At 52.3% G+C, this 25,835-nt stretch overlaps 2 protein-coding genes across 5 annotated transcripts; both read left to right on the plus strand.

Annotated features, from left to right (window-relative positions):
- The first annotated feature begins 247 nt into the window (after positions 1 to 247).
- On the plus strand, positions 248 to 9,908 carry PLOD3 (procollagen-lysine,2-oxoglutarate 5-dioxygenase 3). 4 transcript variants are annotated; one of them, XM_080677906.1, is made up of 19 exons: positions 248 to 811; positions 1,186 to 1,277; positions 1,449 to 1,585; positions 1,693 to 1,856; positions 2,000 to 2,112; positions 2,283 to 2,346; positions 2,817 to 2,914; positions 3,259 to 3,360; positions 3,499 to 3,624; positions 3,912 to 4,033; positions 4,319 to 4,423; positions 4,536 to 4,661; positions 4,952 to 5,093; positions 5,178 to 5,291; positions 5,480 to 5,548; positions 6,064 to 6,168; positions 8,671 to 8,817; positions 8,978 to 9,103; positions 9,460 to 9,908. In XM_080677906.1, exons 1-19 carry the CDS (start codon positions 691 to 693, stop codon positions 9,613 to 9,615), a joined length of 2,229 nt encoding a protein of 742 aa, XP_080534032.1. In that variant the 5' UTR covers positions 248 to 690; the 3' UTR covers positions 9,616 to 9,908. The 4 variants fall into 4 exon arrangements, with proteins under 4 accessions (XP_080534032.1, XP_080534034.1, XP_080534033.1 ...); XM_080677908.1 differs by having other exon boundaries at positions 288 to 1,082; positions 9,460 to 9,907; XM_080677907.1 differs by lacking the exon at positions 8,671 to 8,817 and having other exon boundaries at positions 306 to 811; positions 9,460 to 9,907.
- A 2,750-nt stretch (positions 9,909 to 12,658) lies between these two features.
- Positions 12,659 to 17,932, plus strand: MOGAT3 (monoacylglycerol O-acyltransferase 3). The gene is made up of 13 exons (XM_080677458.1): positions 12,659 to 12,747; positions 12,951 to 13,129; positions 13,251 to 13,455; positions 13,628 to 13,802; positions 13,898 to 14,079; positions 14,408 to 14,529; positions 15,086 to 15,209; positions 15,449 to 15,556; positions 15,642 to 15,712; positions 15,984 to 16,188; positions 16,462 to 16,636; positions 17,200 to 17,402; positions 17,485 to 17,932. Exons 1-13 carry the CDS (start codon positions 12,666 to 12,668, stop codon positions 17,637 to 17,639), a joined length of 1,986 nt encoding a protein of 661 aa, XP_080533584.1. The 5' UTR covers positions 12,659 to 12,665; the 3' UTR covers positions 17,640 to 17,932.
- Positions 17,933 to 25,835: the final 7,903 nt, after the last annotated feature.

Below are 25,835 nucleotides of genomic sequence, written 5' to 3' on the forward strand. Positions count from 1 at the left end.
GCCATTGTCACAGAGGCAGCAACTGGAGCTTCTCCCGGGGAGTAAAGATGACTGACGGGACTCCCAAAGACTATGAGCAGGCTTGAGTGGGCGACCCGAGAGGTCCCTGATGACCCTCCACAGACACTTCAACAACTAGCTCCTCTGGGGCTTCAGTCTCCTCGGCCCCCTCTCTGCCTTCCGCCCGCTCCTCCACCCTCCCCCGCTCCGCGCGTCCCAGCAGCCTCGCTCTCCAGTCTTCCGCCCCGCCGCCGGGGCAGGGCAACGGCAAAGACCCGCCTATCGTCGGACCGCAAGGGGTCACTTCCCCTCTCCGGGTTTCAGTTTTCTGCAGTGTCTGGCGAGCAGTGGGTTGGGATGCCTCGGACTGAAGTCCTCAGCTTGTGACCGCGGGCCCGAGCCCCCGCCCCTCTTTCGCCTCGCGATCCAGCGGCCCCTCCGCTCGCTCCGCGCAGCGCGCCCGCGCCCAGGGACAATCCTCTCCTTGTCTGGGGCGCCGGCATCTAGAGTTTTCTGTAACCTCCGGCTACGCCTTTTTTCCAGGGCGGAGCCGCAGCCCTGCTCTTCCTCGCAGTGAGCCGCACAGCAGCCCGGGTCGCCTTCCCAGAGCCCCCCGCTCCGTGGTTTGGATCCAGGCGCGCAGCGGGAACCAGGTGCGGGCCTGTGTGCGGTCTCGGCCAGCTCCCCGCCATGGCCTCCTGGGGCCCCGGACTACCGCTCCTGATGCTCCTGCTGCTGCTGCTGCTGCTACTACTGTCGCCGCCTCCTGTGGCCTCGGCTTCCGACCGAGGTGGAAACCCTGTCAACCCAGGTGAATCCCCAGGGAGAGCCGAGCGAGCTCGGGACTGCAGTGTCTGTCCACCGGGACTGGCGGAGGGGGGTGTGTGGGGGGGGGCAGGGTGATGGGGTGAGGGTGGGGGGTCTCCCTCGCCACGTGCTCTTTAGGACGGAACTGCTCACTCCCGACTCTGAACTACGGGTCAACCCCGTGCTGGCGGACCCCGTATTCCTGGGTGTCACTGCTCTCACTGGGGTCGAAGTTTCCTTGGGGGAAGATTTAAGAGGGAATGGGGAAACAAAAGGTAAGGGACATTAGCAGAGTTTGAAGGAGGGGAAGAAGACCTGAGATGGGTGGAGCATGTGGGGCAATGAGCTGGGTGAGTGCTCATTCCCCACTGGTAACAGAGAAGTTGCTGGTGATCACTGTGGCCACAGCCGAGACAGAGGGATACCGGCGTTTCCTGCGGTCAGCTGAGTTCTTCAACTATACAGTGCGGGTGAGGAGAGGAATGCCCTCCTGGCGCTAGGAGGTGGGGGGGGGGGGGGGGAGGGGCGGGGTGGTGGTGAAATTCCAGCTGGAGTAGTGCGCTGAGGACTGGATGCCTGGGGTCTCACGGTGAGCCTGGCCAGTTGAATGCCTGCCTGGCATGACGGATCTCTCCCCACAGACTCTGGGCCTGGGAGAGAAGTGGCGAGGGGGTGATGTGGCCAGAACAGTCGGTGGAGGACAGAAGGTCAGGTGGCTAAAGAAGGAAATGGAGAAATATGCGGACCGGGAGGATATGGTCATCATGTTTGTGGACAGGTAAAGGGGCTGGGGTAGGGAGAAAGGGGTGGGGCAAACAAGAGGAAGAGGGTGAGGGTACTAAGGAACCCAGTGGCTGTCCTATTTATCCTCCCCTTCCTTGCCAGCTATGATGTGATTTTGGCTGGCAGCCCCTCAGAACTGCTGAAGAAGTTCGTCCAGAGTGGCAGCCGCCTGCTGTTCTCTGCAGAGAGCTTCTGCTGGCCTGAGTGGGGGCTGGCAGAGCAGTACCCTGAGGTGGGCACGGGGAAGCGCTTCCTCAACTCTGGTGGTGAGTGGCAGAGTGCCTGAGGCAAAGGGACCCAGAGTGATGGGGTATGGAGTGTTCCAGGCGCTGGGAGCCCAGAGAGGGAGTGGAGACAGGTTCATGGGACCCGGGGAGTCTTGGAGTCAGCTCCTCTCCTCCCCCGACAGGATTCATTGGCTTTGCCCCCACCATCCACCAAATTGTCCGCCAGTGGAAGTACAAGGATGATGATGATGATCAGCTGTTCTACACTCGACTCTATCTGGACCCAGGACTGAGGGTAGGGACGGACAGAGAAGGGGTGACCACCTGCAGCTCTATGGGGGTGGCAGGACTTAGCTGAATGGGAGAGAAGGGGTGAAGAGGCTTTGGGAAAGATGTAAAGAGAAAAGAGTGAGAAATGATGTCCCACCCCTTCTTGAATTAACTGCTCCATCTTATCCCATCCAGGAGAAATTCAGCCTTAATCTGGATTATAAATCCCGGATCTTTCAGAACCTCAACGGGGCTTTAGGTGAGGAGACAGGCAATCAGAAGGGGAGATGAGAGAGGCTGCTGGGGGTCCTGACTTAGGAAGGGGCTCCTGCTGGAATTGGGCTTGTCTTCAACTCATGTTTATGTTAACTTCATCAAATGTCTGAATGGCTGATAGATAAAGTTGCATGGTGCTAACAGTGGTAAAAGCAGTGGCTGTCATGCCTAACATCTATGAAACATACTATGTGCCAAGGCCCTGGGTCAGGGGCTTTACTTCTGTAATTTCATTAACACAACAATGCTACAAAGGAGGACTGGGGTCTGTGGTTATCTACATGTTACAGATGAGGAAACTGCCTCTCTGAGGGGCTTGTGACTTGTCCAGGTCACACTGAAGGAGATCCGCGGGGTGGCATCAGAGTAGCTGGATTCCCCCATATTTAGAAGCACCTGCTGCATGGCAGCTTCAGGAGAAAGCAAGTCTAAATCCTGGCATTTCTTCCCCAGATGAGGTGGTTTTAAAATTTGATCAAAATCGTGTGCGTATACGGAATGTGGCCTACGACACGCTTCCTGTTGTGGTGCATGGGAACGGTCCCACTAAGGTGCCCCAATGGCTCATACCCTCAGCCCCCAGCCTCTGCCCCATTCAGGCGTGGCCTCAGGCCTGGCCCCAGCTCCTGCCCCATACCTAGTCCCAGCCCCAGCCCCTTACCCTTGTCCCAGTCTTGGCCCCACAACCTCTGTCCCTGCCCCAGACCTAATCCCAGCTTCTGAGTACCTCCAGCCCTTCTGAGCAGTTGGTCTTTCCCAGCCCCAGCAGCAGAGATACGAGGAGAGGTTCTCAGTGCCCACTGCTCCCTTCCTTGTTCCTGTCTGTCTACCCGACTTCCCTCATCTCTGGTGATGGGCTCCTCTGTCTAGCCTCTCTCCCTGTCTCTTCCAACAGCTCCAGCTGAATTACCTGGGAAACTATGTCCCCAATGGCTGGACTCCTGGGGGAGGCTGTGGATTCTGTGACCAGGACCGGAGGACACTCCCGGGGGGGCAGGTGAGGCGGGGTAGGGCAGGAGAGCACACTGAAGCAGGGTGGCAGAGCTCCTGGAACCCCCAAACCTGGCCAGGTTGTAGAGGACAGACCAAGTGGGAGTACCAGGCTTTCCTCTGAGCCCTGTCATGTATCTTCCAGCCTCCCCCCCGGGTGCTTTTGGCCGTGTTTGTGGAACAACCTACCCCGTTCCTGCCCCGCTTCCTGCAAAGGCTGATGCTCCTGGACTATCCCCCCGACAGGATCACCCTCTTCTTGCATAACAACGTGAGACACCCTGACAGTCTCTCCATGTGGGCCCTTCCAAGGGACCTGCCCTGATCAGAACTCCCCCCTGCCCCCCGATTGCTTCCTACACTCTGTTCACTCACTACCTTTCCTATCCCATCCCTCAGGTGCCATCTTTTCTATTTTTTTACTCTGTCTTTATTGTTGGAAGTATTACAAATGTCCCCCTTTTTTCTATCCATTGACCCTCTCCACCCCATCCTTGCCTCCCAGGTGCCGTCTTTTCTGCCCTCTCAGCACCCTCCCCCATTTTCTCCCATCTCCAGGAGGTGTACCATGAACCCCACATTGCCGACTCCTGGCCCCAGCTCCAGGACCACTTCTCAGCTGTGAAGCTGGTGGGGCCAGAGGAGGCCTTGACCCCAGGCGAGGCCAGGGACATGGCCATGTGAGTGAGACCTGGGCAGGGAGGCTCAGTGGGGGAAAGGAGGTGGGAGGTGATGAGGCTGCCACCCACTGCACCACCCTTCCTTCTCCATCCACCATCCAGCTTCTCCATGACCTACACAGTGCTGCCTTCCTGGCCACCATATGTACTGTCCCTCTCTTGCCCCTCTCTCACAGACTCGACAACCTGGAGGTCCCAGAGTGAGGGGGAGTTTCACCCCCTTTGCAGTACCCTCCTCCCCCACCTGCTTTAGTTTCAGCTCCTCTATCTGTTGGTCTGTCACAGGGACAAGTGTCGGCAGGACCCCGAGTGTGAATTCTACTTCAGTCTGGATGCTGATGCCGTCATCACCAACCAGCAGGTCCTGCGCATCCTCATTGAAGAAAACAGGTTGCTTGCCTGGCTCAGCCAGAGGGCCCTCAAGTAGTCCCCCGAGCACCCCAGCTCCTTCCCTGGGCATGGGGCTCGCCTTTGCCCAGTCCTCACATCCACCTGTTCATAGGAAGGTCATAGCACCCATGCTGTCCCGCCATGGGAAGCTGTGGTCAAACTTCTGGGGAGCCCTGAGTCCCGACGAGTACTACGCACGCTCCGAGGACTACGTGGAGTTGGTGCAGCGGAAGCGAGTGTGAGTCCTGCCCGGGCTGCAGCCCCTCTCCTCCTCCCACCTAGGCCTGAACAGATGCCCCCGTCCTCTCCCAAAGCCTCAGTCTCAGGGATCTTCTGGTGCAGCTGTGGGTAGAAACTGACTGTGAAGGGGGACACTGGTGGGTTGTGACCAGGAGTGCTTGACAGAGGAAGTGAGATGGCTTCTCAGCTCAGAGTGTGGGGTGTCCCTGATGGAAGGGGCTCCCAGGCTGAATTGGGCAGAATTTGGGGGGCTACCCACCTAGCTGACCCTAGTGTCGGTACCTCCAGGGGCGTGTGGAATGTGCCCTACATTTCCCAGGCATATGTGATCCGGGGGGAGACCTTAAGGACAGAGCTGCCTCAGAGGGAGGTATTCTCCGGCAGTGACACCGACCCAGACATGGCCTTCTGTAAGAGTCTGAGGGACAAGGTGAGCATGGCAGCAGGATCCAATGCTGGGGTGCTGGGAGGCAGCCACCTCCTGTCTCCTTCTCACACCCTCTCCCCACTCCAGGGCATCTTCCTCCATCTCAGCAATCAACATGAATTTGGCCGCCTCCTGGCCACTTCCCGGTATGACACAGACCACCTACACCCCGACCTCTGGCAGATCTTTGACAACCCCCTGGTGAGTGGGGGGCCCTGGCTCAAAGAGTGTGAATGCCCTTCACTATAGGAGGGTGCACATGGGCATGACACCTTTGCAGGACCTGCTACTGCCCAGGGAGAGGCTGTCCAGGTGCTGGGTTTCCTGGGTGGGACCAGATGAAGTAAAGAGGACACACATCAAGGTGTACTCCCCTGCTTTTTCCCCAGGACTGGAAGGAGCAGTATATTCACGAGAACTACAGCCGGGCTCTTGAAGGGGAGGGACTCGTGGAACAGGTGAGCCTCACTCAGGAACCCTTACTGCCTGATGGCTATCATCCCTTGGGTCCACCGTCTGGATTAGTGGTTTCCAAACTGACCTCCCTCAGGTGCCTTAGGGTTTTCCGCTTGTGCAAGATGAAAGCAAAGGCTGATCAGATAGGCGTTCAGCTCCCCACCCCAGCATTACTCAGTGAGCCTCTCTTGTCTACAAAATGACATTTTTGTAGAGAAGTTTGAAAAGCACTGGCCCAGAATCTGGGCCTCCAGAACTCTCCTGCCATTTGTGCTGTGTTCTCCATGCTGCTCCCATTGCCTCTGGCCCAGCCTCTCCTGGCCAAGCCCTTGCTGTGGCCCATCCCCTCACTCAGATCCCCATTCTCCTAGCTTCTCTCATCTCCTGGCTTCCCTTTCTCCTCCTGCTTTTTCTCTCTTTCGTTGGCTGCCACCCCCTTCCCCGCCCCCCCCACCCCCACCCCGTGTCACCCAGCCCTGTGACTGAACAAGTTGTTCTTCCCCTGCCCTGTCCTTAGCCATGCCCAGATGTGTACTGGTTCCCTCTGCTCTCAGACCAAATGTGTGATGAGCTGGTGGAGGAAATGGAGCACTATGGTCAGTGGTCAGGAGGCCGGCATGAGGTGAGAGGGGCTGGGGCAGGGGAGAAGGGAGGGCCCCTTCCAGGAGGAGGGAGTTGTTGGGTCAGATGGAGGGAAAATAGAATCAGGAGAGAAATCAAGATGGTGGCATAGGTAGACACCTAAACTGCTGCCTGGCACAACAATTTCAAAACTACAACTAAAAGACAAAACGGACATCATCCAGACCCACAGGAAGGCTGGCTGAGTGGAAATTCTACAACTAGAAGGAAAGAGAAAAGCACACTGAGACTCAGAGGAGCTGTAGGAGGCAGAGGTACTGAGACACGCGCGCAGAGAGGACTGGCAACTAAGTGCGTGGCTGGCTTTCTCAAGCGGGAGGGAGACAAAAGCTCCCGACTGCGCTGAACTCCAGTTTCGGGCAAGACTCTGGGGACCCAGACTCATTTGGGGAGAAACTGGACTGTCTGACAGCGGGCGGAACTCGAGGGCAGCTTTCTCTCAGAGGTGCTTGCAACAACTACCGCGGGACACTGAGACCCAGAGGCCTCTTAGGGAAGGGCGGACGGGAAACCAATGCTGTCTGCTCCGCCCTGAGACTCCGCCCCATCCAAGCTGAGCACAGAGGCGTTTGCAAATCTTGTCTCATAAGGGTGTCTCCAGCACAGAAGTTCTTCCAGTGTAGACACAGCTGATCCTCACAGCCAATTGGCCTGTAGGTCAATTCCTCCCAGTGATACCAACAACAATCAAGGCTTAACTACAACAAGACTGTGAACACAGCCCACAAAGGGGTGCACCAAGAGTGTCCACCTCAGGTAACTGGGGAGGCTAAGCCACTGGGCCCTATAGGACACCTAGCACACAAAGCCACTCTATCAACTCAGGGAAGCAGCCAAAATGCGGAGACAAAGAAACAGATCACAAATGAAAGAAATGGAGGAAAGCAAAGGACTGGATATAGAGTTCAAAACCACGGTTATAAGGTTTTTCAAGAATTTCCTAGAAAAGGCCGATAAATTTAGCGAGACCCTTGAGGATATGAAAAGGACCAACTAGAAATTAAGCATACACTGACTGAAATAAAAAATATTATACAGAGATCTAATAGCAGACTAGAGGATTGCAAGAATCAAGTCAAAGATTTGAATTACAAAGAAGCAAAAAACACTCAACCGGAAAAGCAAAAAAGAAAAAAGAATCCAAAAATATGAAGATAGTGTAAGGAGCCTCTGGGACAACTTCAAGCGTACCAACAACCGAATTATGGGCGGCGGGGGGGGGGGGGGGGGGGGGGACAGAAGAAGAGAGAGAGCAAGATACTGAAAACCTATTTGAAGAAATAATGACCGAAAACTTCCCCCACCTGCTGAAAGAAATAGACTTACAAGTCCAGGAAGCGCAGAGAACCCCAAACAAAAGGAATCCAAAGAGAACCACACCAAGACACATCATAATTAAAATGCCAAGAGCAAAAGACAAAGAATATTAAAAGCAGCGAGAAAAACAGTTAGTTACCTACAAGGGAGCACCCATACGACTGTCAGCTGATTTCTCAACAGAAACTATGCAGGCCAGACAGGAGTGGCAAGAAATATTCAAAGGGATGAATAGCAAGAACCACAACCAAGATTACTCTACCCAGCAAAGCTATCATTCAGAATTGAAGGGCAGATAAAGAGCTTCACAGATAAGAAAAAGCTAAAGGAGTTCATCACCACCAAACCAGCATTATATGAAATGCTGAAAGGTATTCTCTAAGAAGAGAAAGAAGAAGAAAAAGGTAAAGATAAAAATAATGAACAAGAAATACATATCTATCAACAAGTGAATCTAAAAATCAAGTGAATACAAAATCTGATGAACAGAATAAACTGGTGAATATAATAGAATCAGGGGCATAGAAAGGGCGTGGACTGACAATCCTCAGGGGGAAAGGGGTGAGGGGGGTGCGGGAAGAGACGGGACAAAAATCGTACACCTATGGATGAGGACAGTGTGGGGGGGTAAAAATAGAGGGTGGGGTGGGAACTGGGTGGAGGGGAGCTATGAGGGGAAAAAGAACAATTGTAATAATCTGAACAATAAAGATTTATTAAATTAAAAAAAAAATAGAACCAGGAGAGTGGGAACAGAGAGTGGTCCCCAAGGAGATGGGCCCACAAGGGTCACAGCTGCATTTATTCATTCATTCATGTATTCATTAAAGAAATCCTTACTGGGCAGGTCCTCAGTGACAGCCCCTGAGGTGCACTATTGAGTTGTGTAGGCCAAATTCTGCCCTCTCACCTGTGCTATCAGCAGCAGCACTGCAGGTGCTGTGGGAGCCACAGGAGGGGCCCTTGGCTCAGACTTGGGGGACCAAGGGACCTCACAGAAGAGGTGCCATCTTAGCTGAGACTTAAAGAGACAATAAGAGTGAGTCAAGCTAAGAAGTGGTTGAGGCTGTTCCAGACGAGGGAATATGGGCTTTAAGACCTGGGAGCAAGAGGAGAGGGGAGGCTGGCACTGCTCTGTCAGGGGCTCAGTGCCCACTGTCCACAGGACTCAAGACTAGCTGGAGGCTACGAGAATGTGCCCACTGTAGACATCCACATGAAGCAGGTGGGCTATGAAGACCAGTGGCTGCAGCTGCTGAGGACGTACGTGGGGCCCATGACCGAGAGCCTGTTCCCAGGTTACCACACCAAGGTGGGCGCTGCTCCTGCCGCCCCTGCTCCCTCAACCTCCCCACACCCCAGTCCCAGACCCCTGCAGCCACTCCCACTCCTTGGACAGGAGCTATCACTTCCTCAGAAGAGCCCCAGGACCTGAGGGTCATCCCTCCGCCTCTTTTCTCATGTCCCCACAGACCCGGGCAGTGATGAACTTTGTGGTCCGCTACCGGCCGGATGAACAGCCTTCTCTGCGGCCACATCATGATTCATCCACTTTTACTCTCAACGTTGCTCTCAACCACAAGGACCTGGATTATGAGGTGAGCCCCTAGTGTCTTCCCACTTCAGGGCACCACCGGGGCCCCTGCATGTGTGTGCGCGCACACACACACTCCTATTGGAACCCTGTGTCCAATCCCTTACTCCCCTGCACACAGCCCTCAGGTGCCTTCCCTGCCCACAGCCTGCCCCCTGCACATTTCCCAGTTATTTTGCTATCCTCTCCTGGGTCGCTTCCAGGCTGGCTCCTGCCTCCTTCCTCCCATGTCTCCCCATCTGACACCCCAAACGCCCTGAAAGCCCCCTCCCTTATATCTTTAGTCTGTCTCTTGTGTCCTTGTATCTGTCTGCCCCCAGCACCATGTCTACTCACTCTCGCCTTCTGTCCCCTTCCCAGGGAGGTGGCTGTCGCTTCTTACGCTATGACTGTGTGATCTCAGCCCCACGGAAGGGCTGGGGGCTTCTGCACCCTGGCCGTCTCACCCACTACCATGAGGGGCTGCCTACCACGAGGGGCACTCGCTACATCATGGTGTCCTTTGTCGACCCCTGACACTCAACCACTCTGCCAAACCTCTCCTGCCATTGTGCCTTCTTATGCCCCACTCCTTGGAGAGGGTCTCTCTGGCTCTTCATCTACTGAGTGTATGTTCGGTGTGCCTGGGACTGGATGTCTCACCTCACTCCCTAACCCCCAACACACAGCCCTCTCAAGAAGCTCCTGGAGCCTCCTTGTCCCTCCCCTCAGCCCCCAAGAGTTCATGGGAGAGAGCTTCGGGGGTTCCCCATGTGATAACTTATTGTTTCTTAGCCTCACTCCCAATAAAGGAGGATTTGTAATTTTCTAGTCCATTTATTATCTTTCATCTACCTATTGACCTTGAACCCCTCCTGCCACCCAGAGTAGAGAGAGACCAGAGTTATTCCAAAGAAAGAGAACAGAGAAGAGGAAAAGGCAGAAGCAGAATGTGTGGGAACCTGGAAGCTTCCCTGGATCCCAGTTCTCACTGCCTTTTATTGCCTGAGCTTGGGAAGTGCCATAGAAGGGCCAAACCAAAAGGACTTCACTGTCAGTTTCTGTTGAAAGCCACCCCCACCAACCACCCCGCACTCCTCCCTGATAGCATCTTTCTTTTTTTTTTTTCTTAAATATATTTTATTGATTTTTTACAGAGAGGAAGGGAGAGGGGGAGAGAGTTAGAAACATCGATGAGAGAGAAACATCCATCAGCTGCCTTCTGCACGCCCCCCACTGGGGATGTGCCCGCAACCAAGGTACATGCCCTTGACCGGAATCGAACCCGGGACCCTTGAGTCTACAGGCCGACGCTCTATCCACTGAGCCACACCTGTTAGGGCGCTGATAGCATCTTTCATCACTTGATGGCATCTTTATATGAAAGGCAGGTGGCATATCCCTGAGCTGGGCTTCAGGGACGGTGCTCAGAGAAGGAAGGCTCCCTGGAGGCATGTGTCCTATGAGGGAAGACAGGCAGGGGCCTTACTGCTGCTGCTGGGACCTAAGCTTTTGGTGGTGGTGGTGGGGGTGGTAATCAGGAAAGGGGAAGCCCTGGTGGGTCATTCCAAGGAAAGCCTCCTGGAAGAGGAATATGAAGCAGCCTTGGAAGAGACCTCCTGAGAGCAGGTCTTGCTTCCAGCCTCTAGGGGGTCATCAAGCCCTTGCCAAGACCCCTTCACCCAGGGACCCTGAGGCCAGCCAGCCACGCCCCTTCAGCTTGGTCTTTCCCAGCCTTGCGTCAGCCTATCTTTCCTGAATTTATCTTCAATTGTTCTCTTGCAGAAGAAGCCTTTTTTATATATATATATATTTTATTGATTTTTTTACAGAGAGGAAGGAAGAGGGATAGAGAGTTAGAAACATTGATGAGAGAGAAACATCCATCAGCTGCCTCCTGCACACCTCCTACTGGGGATGTGCCCGCAACCAAGTTACGTGCCCTTGACCGGAATCGAACCTGGGACCTTTCAGTCCATAGGCCGACGCTCTATCCACTGAGCCAAACCGGTTTTGGCAGAAGAAGCCTTTTAAAAACCAAACAGGCCTATTCACCTGTCCCAGGAAATGTCCTGCCTCCTACACCTCACTTGCTGTCCACTTTATTCCTGCCTCCTGCCCTGACTCCCAGGAAAACTTCCCCATGAAGCCTTCCTTCCTGGGGGGTGGGGCAGGTCACCTGAGTGGGTGGATCACCTTACCAAAAGGACTGAGCATTTCTCTGGCTGGACTTTTTAAGTTCTCTCACCCTGGTGGTGGAAGTGTGCTGAGCAGGGACAGCAGAAAATGCCTCCTGGTAAGGTCCCTGGACAAGGAAGCCTGCACAAGAAAGGGTGTGCCAACCTGGGCATTGGAAGCTGTCTCCTACAGTGGGTCCATTCATTTACAAAGCATGTCCCAGGGCTGCAGTGATGAGGACATTACCTGCCTCTTGTTGCTTACAGTCAGAGGAGACCTTAATCTGAAAATTACCATAATGGAGGGAAAATATTTTATGCTAGGAAAACATGTGACAGAGGCACTTGATGGGATGGGTGTCAGACTTTCCTAAAGGAGTGACATTCCCTATGCCAGTGCATTCAGTCCTTAACAAGGCCTGACCTCAAGAGAAGCTGCTTTACCAGAGCCTAACATATTGGAGTTTTATCAGACCTTATCAAACCTGGAGAAAGGGAAATGTACAGTCGGCCCCCTCTAGTTGCCCTGCCGCACCTGGAGGAGACTGAGAAGCATGCGTGGAGTTCACAGTTCAGGGATACAGGCTCACTAACAGACTGAGGCCTTGGTCATAGGACTGTAGACACTTCCCCTTCCCCACACCTTACCACCACACCACTAAAGGCCTACTTACTATATAGTTCCTTCTATCTAGTATATCATGCCTGGCTTTCAACAAAAAAATTACAAGATATACTAAAAAGCAAAAAGCATAGTTTGAAGAGACAGAACAAGCATCATAACCAGACTCAGATATAGTGATGTTGGCATTAGCACACCTGGGATTAAAAAAAAAAAAAAAAGAAGTGACATTGCCTGACCTGGAGAAGGTGACAGCTCCCACAGGGCCTCTGGTCACGGTTGGGTAGGGTCATGGTAACAGTGAGGACTGGCCCCAACCCACTTAGAGGGGTGCCCACTGCTCAGTGGGCCCTCTCTTGAGGGGCTCCCCAGTCCTTAGCTTTTCCCACAAAGCCCTTCACTCTGCAGCGTCTCTGCACAGAGTCCTAGGCTGCCTAAAGGTTTTCAGGCTGTTCTCACTCATGTTGGGAGCCCTGCCATTCCTGGCACACACCACTCTGGCAAACCCCCACTTTCCCAGACCTCTGTTAGCTCTTCACAGAGGTGGGAGGTCCTGACAAACACAAAGTCCAAACACCTTCCTCCCCCCCCCCCTCCCCCTGCTCATTTCCATGAGCTCAAGTAGTGGTTAACCCTTCCTTGCCTGAGCTCATCTGAGCCTAGTGTGCACGTCAGCAAAAGAAATGAAAATGGGGTGGAACCAGGGCCAGGGGTCAGGGCCAATGGGTTGGGCCAAAAGGGTGTGCTTAAGAGCTCAGGGTGACCCCTGTGCGACTCCCCTCTACAGAATGCCGGCCTCTTCCAGCCGCTTCTGCCGGAGTCTCCAGGTGTTTGCTGTCCTACAATGGCTCTTCCTCTTCTTGGGGCTGTGTGAGTCCCTGAATCCCTGGACCTAACCTCCTCACACACGCCTGAGGCTCTGCTGCCCCACTACAAGGGGGGACGTGGGGCAGGGATCTTCTGGGTCCTTCAAGGACTGAGAAGGAATTAGTTGGGACAGGGAAGGGAGTGGGCCAGGGGGAGACCTGGAACTTAAAAGCCCAGGTCCTGAGACCCCCTTCCCCATCCTCCAGCCCAGGTGTGCCTGGCTGTGCTGATCCTTGCACTCCTAAGCCGGGCCTGGATACTAGGGGTCCTCTACCTGGTCTGGCTCTATGGAGATAGGGACACCCCACAGACAGGAGGTCGCAGATCTGCCTGGGTCCGTAACTGGACCATCTGGAGACACTTCCGGGACTACTTCCCCATCTCGGTGAGGACCCCCAGGAGCCCCCTGCTGGGGTGGGGACAGATACAAAATAGACCCTTCCAATCATCTTCCCCACATGTCCAATCTCACCACCAGGGTGGGGTGTGCATCCTCTGCCCCCCAGCTGGTTAAAACCGCAGAGTTGGATCCCTCCCACAACTATCTCTTCGGCTTCCACCCTCATGGCGTCCTGGTCATCGGGGCCTTCAGCAACTTTTGCACAGAGGCCACCGGCTTCTCCCGCCTCTTCCCTGGCCTCTGCCCACACTTGCTCATGCTGCCCTGTTGGTTTCACCTTCCTGTCTTCCGGGACTACAGCATGCTTACTGGTGAGGAGTGGGGCGCCCGACCACAGGAACCACATCCCTGTTGTCACCTCTGACCTGCCATCCCGCCTGGGGGCTCCTGGTCCCAGCTCTACTTTCCCCAGTGCCCTCCCGTCTCTTCTAGAGGACCCAGGCTCCAGGGCCACTCCTCTCCCCAGCCTTTGCCTTCACCCAGGTTTGGTGTCCTCAGCCAAGGCCAGCGCCGCCTATCTGTTGTCCAGGCCTGGGGGCGGCCAGGTGGCCGTCCTGGCTGTGGGAGGGCCCCTGGAGGCGCTGGAGGCAAAGCCCGGAGCGCTGAGCTTGCGGATCCGGAATCAGAAGGGATTTGTCAAGCTGGCGCTGGAACACGGGTGAGGAAGCTGGGGTGGTCGCAGGAGCATGCCGCTGCTCCGTGCAGGAGGAGCGCTGCGCCCGGCCGGGAACCAGGCATGCCTCTCTCCCCCAGGGCCTCTCTGGTACCTGTCTTCTCTTTTGGGGAGAACGAACTCTTCCAGCAGTTCCCGAACCCACCAGGCTCGTGGGTGCGGATGGCTCAGGAAGCGCTGCAGCCGCTGCTGAGCGTGTCCCTGCCGCTGTTCCACGGCCGCCTGGGCCTCCTGCCCTTTCGCAGGCCCATCTACACCGTAGGTGAGCCCGGGCCCGCCCACGCCTCGGAGCGCAGTCCCCGGAGCGCTTCTCGGGCCAGACGGTACGGTCCCTGGTTGGGGGTCTAAGATCCTGACCAGCCGCTCCGACCTCACCCTCAAGCTGGCCTTTGACAACTGTTAGGGCCATGACCTCTGTTCCAGACGATCGCAGGGGGCGGGAGGGAAAGAGACAGGGAGTTCCAGCGATCTCTCTCTCTCTCTCTCTCTCTCTCTCTCTCTCTCTCTCCCTCTCTCTCTCTCTCTCTCTCTCTCTCTCTCTCTCTCTCTCTCTCTCTCTCTCCCCTCTCTCCCCCGCATTCCGCCCACAGTGGGGGCCCCGATCCCAGTGCAGCGGAGCCCCCGGCCTGGCCGGGCGCAGGTGGACGCGCTGCACGCGCTCTACGTGGAGCGGCTCACGCGGCTGTTCGAAGAGCACAAGGCGCGCTACGGGGTCCCGGCCGACCGGCACCTCGTCCTCACCTAGGCGCGCCGGCGCCTCCCATCCCTCCCGGCCCCCTATGACTGTGGAGGGGGTGACATTAAAGGCGGGAACAGATTTGCGGTGTTTGTGTGTTTTTGCCCAGAGGGGAGGTCTGCGCGCCCCACCCTCACCTCCTCCCTGCTTGGCCCCACTCCAGATCAGACAGTTTCAGTTGAGCTTCTGGGCCCCCCAGTTGCTGGGGCCCAGCCCTCCGGCTCTCCAGCGTCTTCTCAGTTTCCTCGCACGGTAGTTGCCCCACCTCCCTCCCACAGCCCCTCGCTCCTCCCAGACCCGCCCTGCAGCCAGCCCAGACCTACTGACTCAGGAAGCTCAAAGATCAATCTGAGAACAGCCTGGACACATCCGAATCCAACCATCTCCCCGTCCACAACCCCTCCCCCCCCACACACACACACACCGCCCCACCCCACACGCAATCCCGGAGATCCAAAAGTCTCAGCCCCTCGGACAAGAAAGCCTTCCCAGGCACCTTTTTTCCTGGGGTCCTGGAGTCCTGCTGGCCCAGGGCAGCTCCTGGGATAGGAGTCTCCACCTTCCTGCCGCCCTCGCCTGCACCATGAAGACCCTGAAGAAGCAGTGGCTGGAAGTAGTGGGTGCCTACCAATTCGTGCTCACTTTCCTTTTCATGGGTGAGAGAAGTGGAAGAGGCATGGGTGCTTGGGGTCCGCAGGGGGAGAAGGGACTGGGGGAGAAATGCTGGAGCGCCACTTATCTGGGTGCCCAAGGGCAAAGAGAAGGGGAGAGGGCCAGTGTGGGGCTGGGAGATAGCGGGAGGGTATGATCCCTGAGGGTGGAGGAGAGGAACAGCTGGATGACATGCCTGAGTTTCAAAGGCTAATTCATGTTTACTTACTCATCTTTCACACAGGCGTTTCTTCATTCCTTCTTGTCTTCTCCCTCCTCTTCACATCCCTCTGGTCATTCTCTGTTCTCTACTTGGCATGGCTCTTCCTAGATTGGGACACACCCAACCGAGGTGAGTGCTGGAAGGGGGCCACGTACTGAGAGATGGCAGCTGGGTGCCCCCAGGGCTTCCTCCACCCATATCTCTCTACCCTAAGGTGGAAGGCGGTCTAAGTGGATAAGGAACTGGACTATTTGGAAACACCTAAGCGATTATTATCCTATCAAGGTGACTGGTTACCCTCCAGAAAGGCTCTCTGCCTCCTTCCTTTCCCCTGCCTTCCCCACCTATTCACCCCTAGTAGTGCAGAAGCCTGAGCCCCAGCTGCCTAAGCTAAGGCAATGGGGCAGGGGGTGGAGTGATGTTCAAGAGTAGCCCCTCTGTGCCCTTGACCCATCCTTGATCTCTGAAATCAGTTGGGATGAGGAGAGGCAACACTTTTTACCTGGTGTCCTGACTTCTATGCCTTCTTCCCCTCATCCTGCCCAACACCCCAAAGCTGGTGAAAACAGTAGAGCTGCCCCCTGACCGGAACTATGTGTTTGGCTCTCATCCACATGGGATCATGTGCATCGGAACCGTCTGTAATTTCTCCACCGAGAGCACTGGCTTCACTCAGAAGTTCCCTGGGCTTCGGTGCTCAGTAGTTGCACTGAATGGACTCTTTCACCTTCCACTCTATCGAGACTACCTCATGTCCACTGGTGAGCCTCCATGTGAGTGGGAGAAGGTGCTCTCTGGCCGGGATGACCTCCACCCACCTAGCTCAGGGACCTGGTCTGAACACTGGCCAGGGTCACAGTGGACATCAGTGAATAGCTTTGGAGCAAGTGTCCTTGGTGTCCTTGTTGGAACAGACACTATAGGGCACAGTGACATGGGCATGGTGGGTAGAGGGGTTGGGAGGAATGGGTAGGCTGAGGGGCTGGGGAGCCAAGGAGGAGGTGGTGACTGCTCCCACTTTCTCATGCCTGCAGGAATGTGTTCTGTGAGCCGCCATAGCCTGGACTATATTCTGTCACAGCCCCGGCGTGGGCAGGTCGTGGTCATCATGATTGGGGGTGCCCATGAATCCCTGTATGCACTCTCAAGGGAGCATCATGTCGTTCTCCAGAATCGCAAAGGCTTTGTACGCCTGGCGCTGAGGCATGGGTGAGAGGGGTGCTGGTGCCCAGTCCAAGGCTGCTTTTAATGGTCAGAACTTCACAGCGCACCTTTGGGTGCACACTCTCCATCTCTGCACACCTGGGACCCTATAGGTTGTTCTGCATCTACACTGGGCCCTATACCTGGAAGGTGCTCATGTGTTTACTCTGTGCCAAGCACTATGTCCACTTTGCAAGCTTCCTCCCACTCCAAGAGAGCCAGGGTCATAGTACAAATAGCAGGGCAGGAAACCTTCTCTGACACTATCTCAAAGGCAAGACCTTAGGCATGTTTCTTTACCTGTGAAAGAGTTAATACCTGCCTTGTAATGGTTTGGTTGTAAAGACTAGGTAATATATGAAGGTTCAATACACAATCTTTTCTCAGGAAATGTGAGTCCCTTCTTCCAGATTTTTCATTGTAGCCATTGTCATTTGCTTTAAAGGGCTTGGGAAGTGGAATTATGAGGTGTGGGGAGGGTTATGCTATTCTCTGGGGCTCCCATCCTTGGGGTACTTTAAGAGCTGCTGGCCTGACCACCCCTCTTCTCTATTGCCCTTCCTTTCCAGGGCCTCCCTGGTGCCTGTGTACTCCTTTGGGGAGAATGATGTCTACAGAATTAAGGTTTTTGCCACAGACTCTTGGCAGTATCTGTGCCAGTCCATCATCAAGAAGTACCTGGGCTTTGCTCCTTGCATCTTCTGGGGCCGCAGTCTCTTCTCAGCCAACTCCTGGGGCCTGCTGCCCTTCCCTGTGCCCATCACTACTGTGGGTGAGTCCTCATCTCCAGGGAAGAAAGTTGTCATCAGCTGTGTGGGCACTTCTCACCTCATCTGTCTCCCCTCTCCCTGCAGTGGGCAGCCCCATCCTGGTGCCCCAGAGCCTCCACCCCACTGACGAGGAAGTTGACCACTACCACACGCTCTACGTGAAGGCTCTGGAGCAACTGTTTGAGGAGCACAAGGAAAGCTATGGTGTCCCAGCTTCTACTCACCTCACCATCATGTAGCCCTGGCCTTGCCCTGCCCCCCAGCTCCTGAGCTCCTAATCCCAATGCACTGAAACACACACTCCCCACCACCACCACCACCTACGGCTGGGTCTAGTCCTCCAATAAAAGCTAGTTCTCACCCAGCCGGAGTGCTCAGTGGTCAGCCTATGAACCAGAAGGTTACAGCTCCATTCCTGGTCAAGGCACATGCTCCGGTTGCAGACATGTAGGAGGCAGCTGATCAATGATTCTCTTTCATCATTGATGTTTCTCTCCCTCTCCCTTCCCCTCTAAAATCAATAAAAACATTTAAAAAATAAATAAAATTAAAAAAGCAAAAGCTAGTTCTCTTCCATCACTACTTCATAGAATCGGATGCCTGCAGAGCTGATGCTCTTGCTCTGGGAGTTAGCATGCCCAGGCATAATCAGCCCCCATTCTAACGTGCTACAGAGTTGCTGTTTTAGATTGGGCATCAGGACCCTAAATTCTCCTTTCAGTGAGAGTTAATCCTGTTGCATGACCTTGCATAAGTCTCTTCCCTTTTCTGGGTCCCTTCTTCCTCTGTAACTTAAGGCATCTGCTTAGCTAAGAGCTGTAGGATATTTGGACCGAGTTTGGGAGGGTGGCTGCAGGAGGGTTAGGCTTTGAAGGGTAAGCAGGATTTAGGTGAGTGGAGAAGATAGTGTGGATAGTGGAATACTATGAGTAAAAGCTGAGCTTGGTCAAGGGTACCTGACAGTATAAAGAGTGGAATGATCCCCAGTAGTAGAAAGATAATTAAGTACATAGCTTGCTTCTCTGTACTTCTTCCTCATCCTTAAAGTTTCCTTGGAGCTGGGATAGCAGATGAAGCAAGGATTTGTTTTACCATCATTAAGCCCTACTGCAAGCCCAGCATTAGGTCACCATTTACTCATTTGCTTAATAAGCATAAGATTATTGTGAAGATTAAAGAATTAAGATTTAGGGGCTTAGAACAGAGATTGGCAACACATGAGCCAATGAGAGTTGGCTATAATCATCATCATTGTCGTTTTTAAAGTCATGGTATCAGCCAAATGAGAGGGTCAAGTTAAACAGCCTAAGGGTCCTTATGTGGTCTGACTTTTGTCAGTCCTATTTGTTGACTGGCTTTGTGTCTGTATCCATGATTTAAACAAGAATAACTTGTTGGAATGTAATTGGAATGCAACTGTATTTGTCTCCTAACTTTCCTATAAAATTCATTCAGTGGAAGAATTTTCTCTTGTCCCTGAATGAAAATCTGGGCAGTACCATGACTCAACTGGGTCATTCTCAGGTGAGAAGTTCTACATTCACTTTAAGTTAGTACATAGAAATGTTTAGTTCATAATCAACACTTGGATCTTCATTTAGGGGTAGGAATTTTCCCCTCTCCAACAAGGGCTGGTTGCAAGTGGGCTGCCTGCTTGTCCAGAAGTAGCAGTTGGGGAAGGTTGAGTAGAAAGGGATGGGGTTGACCACTTTCTTCCCCCTTCCAGGAACTAGTTGCTGTTATTGATCTTCATGGGATTGAAGTGTGAGGCAGAAGAAGGGAAAGGGGGCCCAAAAGTTGTTGATTGCACTGTTATAATATATTCTCTGGGCCTCCAGAACCTCAAAGTCTTTCCCTCCTGGGTACTCTCATGGATTCTTCAGTTTTCCCTTTAAGGCCCCTCTGGCAGCTTCTGTACTTTCTCTAGCTTATCATCTGTCCATGGTTTTCTGCCCATGCACTCGACATAGGTTTCTCTGTAGGAGTTCCTTCACTCTTCTAGTTTGGGGGTTGGGGAGAGGGCTGGAATAAACCTGCTTTAGCCTTCAGCCTACTTGGCCCCTATCCCCTTGGAGTGCAGGTTGGCCTCAATGCAGCCACTTGTTCTTCTTTCTATCCTGGATGGAAGGTCCAGTCAGCCACAATCTGGCCACTGGATTTCTCCAGTGGGTACATCCCCCAAATGCTGGGACTTACCAAGCTCTTTGTGTCTCATGAAGCCTTTTGTCACTGATCTTGTTGAAGTGAGCCTTGCTCTCTAGGGGCAGGGCTTGCAGCCATCTAAAACTCCTCCCCCAGCCCTGGCCGATGTTGCTCAGTGGTTAGAATGTCAGTCTGAGCACTGAAGGGTCTTGGGTTCAATTCCCAGTCAAGGGCACATACCTGGGTTGTGGGTTTGATCCCCGCTCCAATGCAGGTTTGTGTGGGAGGCAACTAATCAATATGTCTCTCTCACCTCTCTCTCTCTTTCTTTTTTTTTTTCTCTCTCTCTCCCCCCACTCCTCCCCTCCCACTCTCTCTAAAAAGCAATAGAGAAAATATCCTCGAGTGAGAATTTTAAAAATAAATAAATAATAAAAGTCCTCCCTCAGAGAGAGGGGGCGGGCAGACTGGATGAAAGTAGGTGAAGGGATTAGCCAAAGAACATATATACACAACCCATAGACATAGACAACAGTGTGTTGATGGCTAGAGGGAAGGTGAGCTGAATGGAGGGGAGTAAAGGGGAGGAAGTGGGAACATCTGTAATAGCATCAACAATCAAAATAAATAAAGAAAAATATCATAAAGATTAAAAAATAAAATAAAAGTCCCCCCAACCTCCCTCTCCATCTCCAAACTGACTATATATATATATATATATATATATATATATATATATATATTACTGATTTCAGAGAGGAAGGGAGAGGGAGAGAGAGATAGAAACATCAATGATGAGAGAGAATGCCCCCCACTGCATGCCCCCTACTGGGGATTGAGCCCTTGACTGGAATCAAACCCAGGACCCTTCAGTCCACAGGCTGACGCTCTGTCCACTAAGCCAAACCAGCCAGGGCACCAAACTGATTCTTGTCCCAGGAAAGGGGCTCAAGAGTTACTTCTCAATCATTTGCTTGAAAAAATGTGGCATGTAGTCTGATCTGACCCTTTTGGAATGGAGGACCTATTTATTGTATCTTTGTGCCTCAGCCCAAACTTCAGTGTCAGCATCATGTGTGCTTTTCTCTGGGTTCTTCCCCTGAGGGACAAAAGCACCAACTGGCCACCAAGAGCTGGAGGTGTGAGGATTAGATCACTCTGGGCCTTCCACCAAGAAGACCTCTGTTCTTCTGATTTCCATGTGAGCCGTGGGTGTCTCTTTCTAGCATGCTGGGCTTGGACTGGATGGTAGGTGAGGAATGGGATCTTTGTGTGGGTTTGGGGCAGGGAAGAGGGGAGTTCATTCTCCATAAGGCCCCTGTCTGAAATCCAAGACCAATGAAATCAGGTTGGGGAGCAGATTGGCCTGAGGCTGGAGAAGAACAGGAGCAGCCAAGAAGCCTAGTTAAGAAATGTGGTTTGCCCAAGAACCAGAGATATGATAAAAAGGACAAAGTGCTCTCAGTACCTGAGAAGCCAGTAGGGCAAGGTTCTCAGGAAAGGTACCAGGTCTGATCTTAGAGAGAGAGGAAGACTTGGGTGGGGACATTATCCTCCATGTGGAAACATCTGGGTTGGGGCAAAGAGCACAATACGAACCAGAAATGTACAGGAAGATCAAGATCAGGTTTCTGTCTCTTGGAGAGAGACTTGGCACGAATATGTGAGTGTTGGGGATAGAATATAGCAAGTAGAATGTGTTGCTACTGCTCAGTATTGTGGAAAGATTTTTGGGGCAAGAGATAGAAATGGCAACACTGGGCAATGACAGGTTTGCCCCTCGATTAATATCAGTCCAGGATCTATTGGGTGAGATCAGTGCCATTTCCCTGTTCATCATGCCAGCTTGGCATTCTGTTCACTGTGACAGGCCACAGGCAGCCTTCTCCCACCACCATCCACCTCTGAGTGTGTTGTCCTCCCCAGGAAGCCAGCCCAGAGTAGGAGGAAGCCCTAGGATTCAGAAGTCCCTGCTATGACTCCCAGTCTTTCCTGAGCTTCCCCAGGTGACCTCTGCTTTCATGCTCAGATCCTAGCCTCACTAAGGCAAAGGTCCTCTGGTCCCCATTTTCCCAGTCATCTGGTTTTCTAGCCTTCCCTTATCAAGCATCCATCTTGGGTGGGACTTGGTCTAAGAGGCTGGAGCTTCATATGGAGAAGAGTTGAGAGTTCAGTGCCATGTCCATGTAATACAACTCCCACCAATATGTGCAGACCCCAGACCACAATGTCCAGACAATGGATACAGCTTGCTAGACCAAGATACCAAGTGAAACACTCAGAAGGGCATTTTGTATATCAATCAACTATTTCCCAGTGACTGCTGTCATATGGGTTCCAACTAAATCTCATATTTGTCGGTGCTCTTGTTCCAGCATTAAGAAGGGTTCAGCAATCTGGAGAAAGGCTGTGTGTAGATTAAGTAAGAGTCCAGAGATGAAAGATAATTTTGAAAGGCATTGGGGGTCAGAGGAGCCTAGCTGAAGGAGCTAAGTTCTCCTTGTCTCAGGACCCCTTGCTTTCTATTAACACAAATTATCCTAAGGCAAGGTGGATATATTCACTTCAAAGGGTAGGGTTTCATACAGAAGCATTGTCAGACTGGGGAATAGCCTAAGGCTGTTCAGGTGTTTGGCCAGTAGGAGGCAATAACATGTAGATTAAGATGCCCTGAGCTGTCTGGCAGCAAACAATTGATTTAATGCATCCCTTTCAGGTTTGGGGAAATGCCTTTAGCCATTCCCAACAGGTGATAACATATGTGACTCAGCCCTTGTTGAGTCCCCAAGTTCCATCAACCTTTTGATGAAACTCTTGCAATTATGACATGCTGGAACTGGCTTCCAGCACATATTGGAACTAAATCCCTCAAACAACTGTCAATTTGGCCTTTGGGCTGAGCCTGGCTGATGGGGGGCAGACTCAGACCCTGGCCAATGCTGGAGCTCCCTAGTAGTAATCAAGTCTCAAAACAGGATGAGCTCAAGCCCAGGCCCCAAGAGCAGGGGACCTGTCCCTTCCAGTTCCTGCCTCCAGGTCCTACTTCTCAAGTGAGAAATGTGCCCCAGGGCTGCCCTGGTTCTGTGATAATGGTCATTTATTGGAAACAGAAATAGGACAGAGTTGGAAGGTACATATATCAAGGGGCAGCTTGACAAAAACCTAGGTGCCATCTTAGCATATTAGGGGAGCAGCAGGGAGAAGGTTCCACTGAGTGGTCAGATGGGGAAGGGTACCCATATTTGAGTCCCACAGACCTGGCTTTGAATCTCAGCTACTGACCCTGACCTTGGCCAAGTCATTTAATCTTTTCAAGCTTTAGTTCCCCCTGGTAACATGAGGCTACCTACTTCTGAATTGTGTTGTTGTTGTTGTTGTTTTTACTTTTTATTGAAATACAACACAGACAAGTGCACAAATCATATGACAGAGCTTGAGGTTTTTTTAAAAAAATATATTTTTATTGATTTTAGAGAGAGGAAGGGAGAGGGAGAAAGATATAAACATCAATGATGAGAGAGAATCATTGATTGGCTGCCTCCTGCATGCCCCACACTGGGGATCGAGCCCACAACCCAGGCATGTGCCCCAACTGGGAATAGAACTGTGACCTCCTGGTTCATAGGTCGACGCTCAACCACTGAGCCATGCCGGCCAGGTGAGTTTTGTTTTTGTTTTGGTTTTTTTTTGTTTTTTTTTTAAATATATTTTATTGATATTTTACAGAGAGGAAGGGAGAGGGATAGAGAGTTAGAAACATCGATGAGAGAGAAACATCGATCAGCTGCCTCCTGCACGCCCCCCACTGGGTATGTGCCCGCAACCAAGGTACATGCCCTTGACCAGAATCGAACCCGGGACCCTTCAGTCCGCAGGCCGACGATCTATCCACTGAGCCACACCGGTTTCGGCTTTATTTTGTTTTTAAATTGATTTCAGAAAGGAAGGAAGAGGGAGAGAGAGATAGAAACATCCATGATGAGAGAGAATTATGGATCGGCTGCCTCCTGCAAGTCCCCCACTGAGGATCGAGCCCACAACCCAGCATGTGCCCTTGACCTGAATCAAACCTAGGACCTTTTAGTTCGCAGGCCAATGCTCTATCCACTAAGCCAAACCAGCTAGGACCACAGCTTGAGTTTTTACACACACGGAGTTATTTTGGGAAGTGAATATGATGCATACACGCTCATGGGACAGCTGCACAAAGGTCTTTGTGTTAAGGTTAAGAAAAAGTGTCATCCACTGGCTTCCCACCACTCTCTACTCTGAATTTCTCTGCTGGGTGGGTGCCCACTCACCCACAATGCAGCTGGGAGAAAATATTTGAAAGCCTTTTTGGAGAAAGAGGAGAAAGGCCAGCTCTTCAGAGGGCTGAGGAAGGGAGGAGCCCTCAGAACGAATAAAGGAGTCGACCCAGCAGGCCAGAGGAAATTAGGACAGGTTAGATATCACTGCAACTGTTTGGGAAGCTCCAGACCAGACAATGAGAATCCTGCTAGAGTTGGACTTGAGCCCTGTGCCATCTCTATTCACCGGCCACCTATGCAAACCCTAATGTGCTTTGGGACTCCAGCCATAACTTCTCAGAGGTGGGCTCCTCTCCAGTCCTGCTGGTCCTTCCTCCCAAGCCTCACCCCTGTGGGTCCTTTCCACCTGCTCATCTCTCTGGCTCTGAAAAGTCATCTTATCTCATCTATATATCCAATGAGCTCTGTATCCTGAACTGTCTGCTGCCACCAGAGGTTATCATTGTCCGGTTACACACTGGAGACGCTAGAATCACCTTTGCCTCCTTCCTCTCTCCCCACCTTCCAGAATCCCATTCAGATTTCCTGGTCTCTTCTGTTTTCCTTCTAAGCAATTTCTAGCTTCCTCCTTCCCAACCCTCTCATGGATTCCCTCTGGGACCATTCATCAGAGATCAGAGGTCTTGCCTCTCATCTTCTATCTAACGCCTTATCATGCTGTCAAGATGCTCTTCCTTAAAAGTTTTCATCATGTCATTCTTCCTACTCACTGTCACTGAATCATCGTTATTAGAAAGTGAAACTCCTCAGCACAGCATTTGAGGTATCCCACAAACAGAGTCCAGCCCAGTTTCCCATCCATCCTTAACTTGACTCTCCTTCCCAACTGGAGTGCTGCCCACCATTCTTGGAATGCCTACCATCAAGTCACAGCTCGACTCCAGTATTTAGAACTTAATAGGTGTAGGCCTTGTTAGACTTACTTGACTTCTCTAAGCTTCAAATGAGATGAGTGTGTAAAATACTTAGCACAGTGCCTGGGCAGGGTGCTCAATAAAAGTTAGCTACTTTCACTATTATCTCACCCATCTCTTCCACAAAATCTTTTCCAAACCATGACCACATCACAAGAATTACATTAAGTAGTCACATTATATGAACCATCACATTATACAAACCATTGTTTTGCTACACCAACATATGGCTTGTTCAGTATCTTCTATCTCATGTTATTAAATGCCAATATTAAGGTCAGGAAGTGTGTCTTGTTCATTTTTGCATTTTGACTGTGCCTTGGTGATCATGATGCCTGGTGTGTAGTGAGTGCTGAACAAATGAAGTGAGTCCAATAGACCTAGTGTACAGGGAATCAGCCACATAGTTTGCAGGTTGGGCCCTGCATCAAGTACCCAGCTGGGGGTGGAAGTGAATGGGGGTTTTCTTCACAGAGCTGGAAGTGGAATTGCATCCAGCATGGGAAGAAAGGGTGCTAAATTAGTTTCCTAGGGCTGCCATAAAAAAGTAGCACTCACTTGGGGACTTAAAACCACAAAAATTTATTATCTCACAGTTCTGGAGGTCAAAATCGAGGTGTTAGCAGGGCCATGCTCCCTATGAATGCTTTTTTTTTTTTTTTTAATCCCCTTCTGAGGATATTTTTCCATTGATTTTCAGAGAAAGAGTGGAAGAGAAAAGGAAAGACAGAGAGAAATATCAATGTGAGAGAAACACATCGATTGGTTGCCTTGCACGTGCCCTGACCAGGCCCAGGCCTGGGGGAGGGGCGGAGGGGCGGAGCCTGCAACCAAGGTACATGCTCTTGCCTGGAATTGAAACCAGGACCCTTCAGTCCTCAGGCCGGCGCTCTATCCACTGAGCCAAATCTGCTAGGGCATTTTAGGAGAAATCTTTCTTTTCCTCTTCTAGCTCCTGGGGTTGGCCATCAATCCTTGCTTGGCATACAGCTGTATCACCACAATTTCTGCCTCTGTTGTCACATGACATTCTCCCTCTGTGTCTGTGTCCAAATTTTCCTCTTCTTAT

This window comes from Plecotus auritus (assembly GCF_963455305.1).
Source record: "Plecotus auritus genome assembly, chromosome: 7".
NCBI classification, from domain to species: Eukaryota; Metazoa; Chordata; class Mammalia; order Chiroptera; family Vespertilionidae; genus Plecotus; species Plecotus auritus.

Coding starts and splice junctions, on each gene's coding strand:
- PLOD3 (XM_080677909.1), top strand. CDS start 691: ATGGCCTCCTGGGGCCCCGGACTACCGCTCCTGATGCTCCTGCTGCTG. Junction 4,424..4,535: donor ATCCTCATTGAAGAAAACAG/GTTGCTTGCCTG, acceptor ACCTGTTCATAG/GAAGGTCATAGCACCCATGC. Junction 5,292..5,479: donor AGATCTTTGACAACCCCCTG/GTGAGTGGGGGG, acceptor CTTTTTCCCCAG/GACTGGAAGGAGCAGTATAT.
- MOGAT3 (XM_080677458.1), top strand. CDS start 12,666: ATGCCGGCCTCTTCCAGCCGCTTCTGCCGGAGTCTCCAGGTGTTTGCT. Junction 13,130..13,250: donor GGGACTACTTCCCCATCTCG/GTGAGGACCCCC, acceptor TCTGCCCCCCAG/CTGGTTAAAACCGCAGAGTT. Junction 14,530..15,085: donor AGCACAAGGCGCGCTACGGG/GTCCCGGCCGAC, acceptor CTGCTGGCCCAG/GGCAGCTCCTGGGATAGGAG.